This window comes from Clavelina lepadiformis, chromosome 6 (assembly GCF_947623445.1).
Source record: "Clavelina lepadiformis chromosome 6, kaClaLepa1.1, whole genome shotgun sequence".
Classification (NCBI taxonomy): Eukaryota; Metazoa; Chordata; class Ascidiacea; order Aplousobranchia; family Clavelinidae; genus Clavelina; species Clavelina lepadiformis.
The window spans coordinates 6,808,920-6,821,002 of NC_135245.1; the positions used below are offsets into that span (position 1 = coordinate 6,808,920).

A 12,083-nucleotide genomic window follows, 5' to 3' on the forward strand; every position below is an offset into this window, starting at 1 on the left:
AAAGCGTATAGACGCCGAATGCTTTCAAATAGAACTTTCTGGGTTAAATGCTACAAAGTTTCTTTGTTTTATTATTCTTTTGTCTACTATTTAATGACAGATAGTGCCCTCTTTGTGCAAATAAAACTTTCATATTAGTCCATGCATAAGAACTGTGATTTATAAATTGACTGCGACTGGATAATTTCTGAAAACCGAAGTATTAACTTCAAAAACAACCAGCAGATTAGGGCGCAACACGTGCGGAATTAAACGGTAGCATGATTCTATTCTGAAGACACTGTGTGGTGTAATTTCGATATAAATTCTTTTGCCTACTTGGCAATCAGGCACCGCATTAACCCAAATCGCTTTGAAATGAATTGTTGATGAAAGCGTAGTATTAACCTCATATGGAGGGTTTATGAGTCAGTAATTTATAAAGTTTGTAAAACACTGCCACTGGTCAAAGGTTTTTCTGATATAAATAGTTTTTGTACCATAAACTTTGCACAATAAGCATTATCGCTCAAGGTGGAATCAAGTGGTAAAACAAATAAATAAAAAGATCTAGGCAGGAAAAATATCATGCACAGTGCGACAATCTCTAAGATTTAACAGCTCAGACAACTTGCATTTCTCTATACATCAAGGACCTAAAAGTTCTGTAATGTGAAAAAACTGGAAATAAAGTTAAGGAAAACATCTGTCCCACACAAATGAAAAACCAGTTGAAATTTTAAAGAAGCTAAATTCATTATTTGGTTTATGACTAATCACATGACACCAATTACTTCAGTTTTTACTGAAAACGATATTCTATGATGGTGTACGTCGGCAAAGAAAAGCCAGTTTATTAAATACCCTTTCTAATAAACGGCAGCTTTCCAAAGTGACACTCTGAAAATGACAAAAGCAAGCGCAGTTTTGCATTTAACCCGAAGTAGTTTAAGATTTCAACTAATGCATACTTAATGTACCCACAAAAAATCATGGCAACGTAGTTTTGTTTGTTAAATCTTAACTGAAACAATGACAAGTAAGTTTTTCGTGTGGTCGAAGAACTGGCATAATATGATATTGACAAGCGCGAGAACAAGAAATTTAATTCCGACAAGCTATCACTTGCTCACGATAGAAATATATCAATGGAAACGCCTTTTCAAAGTTAAGTGTGGATTTGAAAAATTAAACAATTAACTAGCATAATTTCAATATAAAAATTTTGAACCAACTTAAACTGGATGTGTCTGTCTATTAGGTAGTTGTATTTATTAGCCATAGTACCTTTAAGCGGATATCAATGTACTAAACATGATTACTTCGTATTTTAAGACAACGTGGTCAAACTAAAAGCCTGCGAGCTCTTTTAACTTTGATCTGAAACATCAACTTTTTATTAGAAACTTTTGATTGGAGCTACTAGCAACTTGATCTATGGTTTCAAAAATTTGAATCGTTTTTAAAATGGGGATGTTTCAAGTAGATTCGGGCCAAACTCGTGATCTGTTTTTTGAAAATAAGAAACAGAAAAACGTTCAGTTTTTGGTTGTATGATCGACCGAAAAGACAGTGAAATGGTTGCGAGAAGTTTTAGTGAGACAGATTTACTTTATCAATCACCAACAAGATGACTATTTTAAGCAAGGTTATGTTGCTCGTCAAGTATTTTGATCGTGCTTTACTTCAACTAAGCAATACTTCCGGCCATTACTTAGGTAAAAGTTCATTCTTTTATAAAAAAGTTTAAACAAAATAACCCACGTGTTCTTAAGAAAATGTAAAGGCCCGCAAAGCAAAACAATAGTTGAATTTCCATGTTTTAAGCCATTTATGCTACAGCTGAACAAAACGTTTTGCAAACTTTTCTTATTGCCATACTTTTTACAATTCTGGATGAAAATAGTTAGAAACATTTTGCATATTAGTATTTTGAATACAAAGGATACAACTAAATGCCAGGGAATGGCACGAATCAGGAATGCTGAACCCCCTTTATAAAATGCGAAAAATCTTTCGTTTCTCCAAGTCTAAAAACAATAACTTTTAATAGCAGAGACATAGTAACAAATATACCGACTAAGGTGTCAATCCACACTTTAAAGCAGTCTTATCCAGTTTAGGTTTACAAAATTTTATTTTATGAGCTACTCTGATTCTATTCTGATTGGGGTGAGCCCAGGATAACCCCTGTTGCTTATCCAGGTTAAAGCAACACATTCAAATGTTATTATTAAACTTACACTGCCTTGCTACGAAGCATTACAAGCTTTCTTTAACTTTTGATTATATTGATAATAATTAATAATAACTGTTGCATAGGTAAAAAATTACACATTCGCAAAATAAGCTGTTGGTGCAAATCAATTAGTTATGTATAATGTTACAGTGTAGAATGATTAGTTAGTGACCATGAAAGTTTTATTCTGGTACAAATTTTTGCTTCTTACCCTTTAAACTTTCAGATTAAGAATAAATTTAGCATACTGGGTTTTATCTCAGGCTCATTTTTTCAAAACTGTCTTTTCAATTATGTTTGAAGGTTCAGGCCCAGTACTACTTCCGCCCGCCGATACCATCAGAAAGTGTAGCTGTTACAAGCATACTCTTACATGTTACAACTGAAGCTAAAACGCAAAAATTTAGCACTAAATTAAGGGCAAATACATTTGAAATTTATTATATCTTACCTCTGAAATACAATGCCTAACACCTCTATATCGAACGCTGTTTCGACCTTGATTCATCAACCTTGACTGCAACATACAAAGTTTATTGAAATAAATACAGACAAGCAGATAAGCATGTGCTCCCAAATATGGACGCAAATATAAAATTCTGCACCATTTAAATAGATATTTATATGATCACTTGCATGCTGACAAGTAACTGAAAGCTTTCCCAGAGTTTTATAAAATACATAACCAACAATTGTAAATTGCATGAAATAACTAACCTTTACCACATCAAATGGCATTGTTACAATCGCTCCAACCAAACAAGCAATGAATGCAGAACTGTGGAAGAACAGAAGCAATTAAAATTTCTTCTAAAAATTGTACATTGTATTAAATGCTTGTTTTGTTTCCTTAAAACAAATTAGTGTTAAAAACACATAAAAAACTTTAAGAACTTTTACATAGTGTAGGATATTACTCCGTTGTGAAACCCGAAGTTGCAAATAAGCACTTGTTTTGAACGATCATAAATTGCAAATGTAGTCCCAACTACTGCTCCAGTTCTACAAATATTGGGTAACACTCCCTGAAAATTGAATAAAAAGTATAAATTCTAGTATAGCATTTTAAGAAATGACATATGAGCATTCACGAGTCATCACGTTACAATATGACGTGACTTATAACATGCGAAAAGCAGAACACATAAAGTTTTGCGGTTAAGTATTTGCCGAACTAACTCTTCATATTACTTTCAAACCACGTAAAAACATAATCGTAGTAGTGTACACATTGTTTAGATCTGATATACGAAAAGTGTACACAGTTGAAGCATAAAAAATTTTGCAAACATGAGCGGTGCTCTTTTTGTTTGGAAAATTGTTACAAGGATGATTTTTAAACACGAATACAACCATCCAGTGAAAGCTAAGTTTGTAGGCTATGCATTTATCCTCATTTCTATGCGGACATTCCTCACAACAATGGTAAATGACCTTTCATCTACATTAAGAATAGATTGAGTGAATAGATTCCTTGCGAAATCAAAACCTTTAAGTATCGCTTTTAGAACACAAATAAGTTTCTCCGATAATCCATGGATTCAACTTTGAACAACTTAATATATTTTGTTACTTTGAAACAACAAAACCTTGTTTAATATGACAAGAAATAAACGATAGATACCAAACAAGGTTCAAAATGCAAGCGCATGGATTTAATTTGATCGAATTGTCTTACGCAGAGAACACAATGCTCGCCAAGCAGGTAAAAAAGAAAAATGAGCTCGAGAAGAAAGAGAAGATAACACACCACTCTATTCACGCAAAATGCACTGCAAGTTGTCCATTAATCAACAAAAACTTTTTCTATTGCCAACTTATAAAATGTCGAAAATATACGAATTTTGTTATACGCTTAGAAGACATTTCCATACAATTTTATACAGAAATAAGTACAAATAGCTAATCTTTAAATTGGTCTTCATAACATAAATTAGTTAGACATTATAGGGCTATAGGCTACTAAGTGATTCCAGAAAAAAATCTTTGTGCTTATATTGGCAAGTTAAAAAACCAGTCAGACATTGTTAAAAATTTCATTTAGAAAAACTCTGAGCATTTTAACGTATTTTAGGATTTAAAAAAACGCAACATCTTGCCAAACTCCAGGCATGTCCCGCACTCCCTAAGTTGGTGTGCAATGCATGAGCAGAATTATAAGGATAATAACAGTTATGAGTTAGTTCCTGCACTCCAATTTGCACTTAACATTTTAAATCTATAAGTATTTCTTAACAAGTAAAACGTTGTTCTGTCATTTAGCATTTATATATTCATACCCTTGTTGATTAGTCTTGATCCCCAAAACACCCAAACGAGTATTAAATATGTCCGATAATAATTTTAAAAAATCTTAAAAGAAGTTGCGGTTTTGCCAAACTGGGTACTGTTCTTGTAGAATCAAATTAATTCGAGTCTATTTAAACTGTGACTCGGATCAAGTCAAATCAACGCTTTTAACTTATAATGCAATTGTAACATCACACTACGCATTGTGTTAAATTGGTTACCATCACGTCATGGCTGTATCACAAATATCAAAAATTACACAGTAGTTGATAATTTATTTTACACAAATGTAATTTGTTAAGAAAATATTTATATTTGTCACAATTTCTATCGCATGATTCGAGTCATTTTGGGATTTGACTTGACTCAAGCCGACTCGAAATATTACAACATTGCTTCACACCAAGTTCTTAAAAAAATTGTTACACAGATTGTTTAGTGACAATGTGATCTATATGCTGATGGCAAACATTAACCATCTTTAGGAAATAATAATTCAGAGGAAACTTGTTAAAAAGAAATTACACAAAAATAAGTTATAGTGTATGATCTTGAGTGTAATTCCATGGTCACATTACATCTTGTCATGTATATATTTAAGTTTTTTTATTAGAGAAAACAATAGTTCAATTGGCAATATATGTTGAAGTATTTGTTGACTGATACCAGTATCTAATTGATAACTTTCAAAAAAATATCTTGCAAAAGGCACTTTTAAAGTACCGACTGACCACCTCTGTTTATCACAATGCTTTCAAAAGTTGAACGATGCTGACCACAAAGGGTAGGGATAAAGAATGTAAGGAAAATTTTCTGCGTATAAAGTAGCTCCGCAGAAAGTTTTTCCACTTATCCGTTTATAATCAACTTTGCATTTAATAAGCAATATTAATAAAAGCATTGTAGAAGCTAGATTGTAAAAATATCATACAAGATACAATATGACCTTAAAAACAAAAACATATCTACTTACACGAAAATATTCCTTGAAAAAATCACATCCAATCAGATTTTTAAAAGTTTGGGTGAAGGGTGTACCTTGGGTCTGCATTCTTACCTGCAACAATCATCTGGCTTCAGACAATTTGGCACAAAATATGCAACCAAACTATAACAATTGATCCACACTTCATGAATACAAGCTTTGTAGCATACATGCACATACCTTTACAATGTCCAGAGGATTGCAAAGCACAGCAGCAACAGCACCGGACGTAAATGCAAGAGCAAAATCCACGACAATGCTGGTCTCTTTCAAACAATATAAAAATATTCAGAACAGATTTTTTTTGACAATCCATGACCGCTAATATTCATTATCAAGTAATTGCAGATACATAGTGCAAAGTGTTTGATGAATGTTTCGGCCAAAACCCAAAGTTCTGTTTCCTGCATCAACAGACCTAGTGCGCAAAAGCACATACAGGACTGTAGTTATTCAAGAACAGCTTTTTGAAGCGAAACTAAGTATGTATCTCACAAGTACCTGGAAAAAGTGGTCTTGATATCCAAAGACTGATCATAATTATTAGAACAATTTTGTATGGCGAAGCATTTTATATGATAAACTTTTAGGCCATACAAAATTGGTCATATAAAGCAGATTCAACTGTATATATTGGCTAAGTGTGTAATCCCAGTCATGTGCCCCCATAAATGAAACCATATACTTTATTAAGTAGCTCTTTGCTAGTATCATAGTTTACTGAATAAGCGAGATTAACTGCTTCCTTGAACAACACAAAAAGCAGGATTGAAATATTTTGCTACTGTTGCAAAACAAAAGCGACTGTTTCTACTGTCATCACAATGAACTTTCCCTCTTCGAAAATCTGAATTTTTCTGAAATACATTAATTCAGCCATATGTTGTTATTATACGTTAATTCAGGTATATGTTGCATACTCTGTATTGCTGAATGAAATCACTGCACTTTTGACTCGGATAAGTGTTACATGCATTAGTTACATACAAATGGCCTAGTGTATGTCTAAATTTATGCACAGATGTTACCTTACTAGAGTCCTATTTAGGAAAGATTGTGTTTTGTTTTAATCAATAACTTAGTTGATTTTGACGCTGTTAAGAGGTTGGCTGAAAATTTTATTGTCTTTTATAGAAATATTCGATGTTGTCGAAAAATTATCTCGCAAGAAAGCATTTTTGCCATCACTACCATAAAGAATTTATAAGTTGTAGATCAGTGCTTCTCAACCTTTTTCAGCCGCGAACAAAATTTTGTGTGAAAAAAAAACTTGCAACCGACTTCACTAAAACCTTTATCAAACGAATATGTTTTAAATTTAAAAAGAAAGTTATAATTACTTATAAATCTTATTATCAATTGCATAAAAGCAAAAAATTGCTTGTTATCATCACATGAATAAATAAAAAATTTCTTCAAATTTACAATTTCGAAATGCCATGCAATCCTAAACAGCTTTAAAATGCTAGATATCTCCTAAAACCAAAAAACAACTGTTTTGGTTGACTGGTGTTGTATGATTTAAATTTCAACGAATTGTGCTTGTGTCTGGTATTTGGTTTGTTTACTACTCAATCAATGTATTTTTGCCATAAACTGTGGAAGTGAAAATTTGTGTTGACACAGAGCACCAGATTGTCTTGAACCTCATAGTAATGATGACCAGACCTTCACTATGAACAGGAAACAACTGAAATGTGCATTATGGAAATACGTACATACAACAAAAATAAAAGTGTGATGTCAGCAGTTACTCATTGTATTAATTGCATTGTGGTATTATGCTGTTTTTTCCAAAAATCACTCAATTTTCTAGTTGGCAGTTTTTTAGTAATTACTGTAGTGTTCAAACAATTATGCAAATAACACACAGTCTCCTGTTGCTTTATAGTTACACTATAAATTAAATTGGAAAAATTAATGATCTTTAATTAATTAAACTGGTCATGCCATCATGGTTGTCTCCGACTTAGTCTGGTTGATACTATTTTCAGACAAGTGTAATTTTTATAAAATTATTCAATTTTGTTAATTGAATTCTATTATTTGCTTTCTCAACACACAACTGTCATCCTGTTACCTGAGTCATTTTGGACTTTGACTTGAATCAAAAAGAGTCATTTCGGACATTTGACTGAGTTAAATAAATGACTTGAGGTCTTACAACAGTGGTATAATTAATGATGTAACTGTGAACACCAGTTGTGTTTTAACATTAAGGAAGTAGCTTTATTACATTATGTTGTAAAGCACTTAAAAGAGTTTGTATGTAGATTTACTAGAAAGCAATACACAGATAGGAGAAAATTTTGTCAGCTTCGAAAGGACCCCAAAAAAATATTGTTTTGCCTTCCAAAATTTCTCTTGGAAGCCCTGTACATAACTACATAATGTTGCTACTCACTAGATGTGTAAGCCTTTGCACTTTGATAAAAGCCGAGTTTCAGTGCTCCATAACAAGACTGTCGCAACAATGCTGGTACAAGACTTTAAAACAGAAAAAAATGTTATTCACATAATTTAGACGACGATTTTATGGCTTACTTTAAGGTTCAATACTACACTTAGTACAAACTGGTTACCTGCTATGCCATTTGTAATGGCTGTCAAACAACAAAAAGTTACATAAGTATGTACTGATCAAATCAATTCAAACCATTAAAGTATACACAATCTATAAGAGCCAGTCGTTTCCATAACAACTATGTAAATCATAATCTTACCCAGAGTAAAGCATGGTGAGTCCTTGTTGTGTTTTAATTTTACGTATGGTGTGAACAGGACCGCCATAATATAATTTGGTATATTTGGCATCTAGGACTTGACCCTACAAACATAAAATTTGATTGTACAACTTTGTTATTTCATCATAGTTTCAATAATGTTCAATAATTTCAATAATGATTCTAGTGTAACTAGGTTGTGTTTCTGGTTAGAAGAAAATGTATTCGTAAAAAGTTAGCTATGGTTATATAAGGTTAAAGTAGCTTTACACAAGAGGATATGTTTTTAATTCAGGTAAGGTGCCAATTATTATGTAGCAACTTCCAAGGAGAGCAGTAACTCGACAAGAGTAAATTTATGCAAAAGCTTGACTTGAGTTATTTTCCAAAAAATTATGTAAAATACTTGAACATAGTCGATGTATGTATAATATGTAAAGAAATTTTGCTTTAGTCTATCCGAACATATCAACATGTAAATCGTAAAATGCATATTGTGCTGAAACTGCTTCAAACTGGTTTAGTAAATTTTTGAAGGCACTTGATAAGTTATATGTAAAATAACGATCTATCAGTATGCCAATAACATCATGGGAAAATTATCACTTGGGTTTTTGGTGCACAATACATATCGATTTTTTTGCGTTAATATATAGTGTATAATTATTTTCAAAGCCAAGACGATAGTGAATATTATAATGACATTTTGTAAAGTTTAGGAGTGAAAAACTGTAAAACTAAACTGGTCAATAAAATTCAAATTGTATTGTGACATTCATTATTTTGTAACTGTGCTAATGATTGAAATCAACAACACACCTGAATTTGTAACCTAGTTTTTGCCAAATCAAGTGGAAAAGTAACTATCTCAGCGGCAACAGATGCAACGCTTCCGACAAAATAAGGCCGTATCCAATGTTCCTCCCATGCCATATCATGCTATAGTTTTTTGTAAACGCATGTCAAATAATTTGAATACAATTCATTAAATATGAAACACTAAACTGCATATTTACTTCAATACTAAAAGCATATATAACATATCAGGAAATACTGTAGAGTGAACTTTGATAAAACACAATGTATTTTACAACATACGATATATATCAGGGATTCAATTACATACACATTTATTGTAGCCTATTAAAAGAAAATAGCAAGCTTACTGAGCTATTAAAACTGTAAAGTGGTAAATTATGTAAAAAAAGTATTGAGATAAACAACACTATATACAGTCATATAGAAAGTTATAAAGCAAAAGTAAACATCATTATTTGCACACAAACAGAATCATATGGAACATAAAAACTTTTGTAACAAAGAAACATCAAACAATTAAATGAAACAAACGTTTACAATAATAAAATATCCAACACTGTCTTGTACACAGTAATAGCTGCATTCACTGCCCAAATAAAGTCAAGATGGGTATATTCCGGAATAAAGTAACTGTGTTTTATGTCGGGAAGAAGAGATAACAGTTTTGCACAATCGTTTGGAACTACTAATGTATCACTTCCACCACAAAATGCATACATTGAAATATCAAATTCTGAAAAATCATATACCGGAGGATAAATGCTGTGGTAATGTTTTAAATTCAAATACCAATACCCATAATCATAATGCAGCATATTGTTGTGTTTGTTTTTCACCATCTGCGCCCAGTGGATCATGTTTTGTGTTGAAGTACCAGCTGGATTGTGAGCAGTATATACTGGAACTCTTGTGATATTTATATTAGCTGCATCTGCACCACCAAACAAGAACAAAACATTTTCACACAACTTTTCTGTTTCTGGGCATATAATCTTGGCAACTGCTGATAGCCATCCAGTATGAGGAAGAAATTCACCATCTCCAAACAAACTGTACAGCATTTTGATGTTACCAGCTATATAAGTCAAATAATGCATAGGTGATTTCATATTTGGCACAAGCCCAGCTGGAGCAAGTGCAATAAATTTATTTATTTTTGCATTGAATCCTTTTTTATGCATGCCAGCTGCTAACATAGATGTTGCGCCTTGAGAATGACCTATGTAGTTTATTTTTGGGTGTCCAGTTGTATTTATTATATACTCAACCATCGCTGGAATATCATATTGTCCCATTTCATCAAAGCTCCAAGCCCAAAACTTCAGTTCATCTGGTGAATAATACTCATGTTTCTTTGAATAAACATTGCCTCTAACATTACCCAGCCATACATCAAATCCAGCATTATGAAGTATGTAGGCGAGACTTTCATTAATCAAATTAGTTAAAAAGCAATCTGATGAACTCAACAGACCATGCATGAGCAACACAGGTGGACCCTTGGAAGAATGGTGGGGTATCCGTTGCATTCCCAGAATAAATCCATCTTCAGTGTGTGGAAAATGTTCTTCACATGGAAGGCCTTTTGAAGTAATTAATTGTGTTGCATTCATGAACATTTCTGGATCAAGTTTTTCTGATACAAACTTCAATGTCTCAGCGGCAGTAAAATGCTTAATCTTGTTTTCAAAGGTGTAAATATTCTTAAATATGTCATCATATTGTTGAAAATCCGAGCCAAGTCCATCGACAAGCGAATTCTCACCAGTGTAATATTCCACTCGACAAAATACCAAAGAAAAAATCCAGGCAAAAACCACTGTCAGCAACACAAGCAAGATAAGCTTTAGTCCATTCATCCTCCAAACCTACAAAAATCGCTTACACACTAGATCAGTGCGCAGTACGGTCATGCTTCCAACATTTTCGATTGCAACATATGTGAAAAGACATGAATAGGCTACCCGCACACACTTCCGAAAACAACCCAGCCCTTTAATGCCGTAAATAGCATTTGACAACATCAGCACTTCAGTGTGCTAAAATTCGACCTTAATTGAACTATGGATTGAACCATTCTCACGCAACTATTGCTGGTTCTGTTCCGCTGCTCAACCCACAGCTTTGTCATGCTTGGCTGCTCTCCGACGAAAACACTCTGTCATGTGGTCTCATGGCGGCGGGAAAGTAAACTTCATGCTCAAAACGGAACCTTGCTGGGTTTAAGCTAGTATGCTATGGATGTGCACAACCACCTCAAAGTTCCAAATTATGACGTCATTGTATTGGGGTAAAATAGAAGTGACGTCACAAATGGATCATTCCCGAAGTGGGATTATATAGCGGCCACAAAAATTAGTTTCAGGGATTCTATCAAACCCACCTCATATTATTTCAACAGTCTAGTACGTAGCTTATTTGCTGATGCATGATCACTGGGGTATTTTCAGTGTTTTGTTATTGAAATATCTAGGGTTCCACTTTTTGACGATTAGGCTATATTAAATATCAGTTATATTAATTACCCTATGTGATGAACATGCCATTTTTTTATCCGTAATCGGCGCTCAGCTGATCATGCAGTTAAGTCATCAACTCATCATTGCCAATTTGTCATCACCATAACATAACTAGGCCTACAGTACAACATTGACCTTTACGGCAGGTCATGTTCAGAACTTATTTGAACAACATCTTTGCCATAATTTGCTATGTTTTAGTGTCTTACTGACTTTTAAAGCGTATTCTTTTTGGGATGATTTTATAATTACAATCTTATTATTATTAGGGCTATGTATCATTGTTTATGCCGCGTCTTTATGTTAGATTTATAGTTCTTCATCAGCAATAAAATAGTTTTTGGAAGATAAACATGTGTTTATCTGGCAATACGCAAGGGCAGCGTCTATTTCACCAGCTGCCAGTTACTGAATTTGGAAAAAGCTAATTAGGTAAACAGCTATTAGGCTAATCTGTGATTTGAAATGTGTGCTAATTTTCAACTTAAAACAACGCACTAATTTTTCGAAAGTCTGAATTTATTTAAAAT

The 12,083-nt window shown here is 33.0% G+C and overlaps 2 protein-coding genes across 3 annotated transcripts; both read right to left on the minus strand.

Moving 5' to 3' along the window:
- Window positions 1-144: 144 nt before the first annotated feature.
- Window positions 145-9,175, minus strand: LOC143462464 (kidney mitochondrial carrier protein 1-like). Of its 2 annotated transcripts, XM_076960648.1 has the most exons (10): window positions 9,035-9,175; window positions 8,216-8,319; window positions 7,897-7,979; window positions 5,673-5,758; window positions 5,481-5,564; window positions 3,119-3,243; window positions 2,936-2,996; window positions 2,670-2,735; window positions 1,929-2,009; window positions 145-660 (listed from the first exon to the last, which is right to left on the minus strand). In XM_076960648.1, exons 1-10 carry the CDS (start codon window positions 9,146-9,148, stop codon window positions 628-630), a joined length of 837 nt encoding a protein of 278 aa, XP_076816763.1. In that variant the 5' UTR covers window positions 9,149-9,175; the 3' UTR covers window positions 145-627. The 2 variants fall into 2 exon arrangements, with proteins under 2 accessions (XP_076816763.1, XP_076816762.1); XM_076960647.1 differs by having other exon boundaries at window positions 145-2,009.
- Window positions 9,155-11,156, minus strand: LOC143462463 (gastric triacylglycerol lipase-like). The gene has a single exon (XM_076960646.1). The coding sequence runs from the start codon at window positions 10,891-10,893 to the stop codon at window positions 9,568-9,570; it is 1,326 nt and encodes a 441-aa protein (XP_076816761.1). The 5' UTR covers window positions 10,894-11,156; the 3' UTR covers window positions 9,155-9,567.
- Window positions 11,157-12,083: the final 927 nt, after the last annotated feature.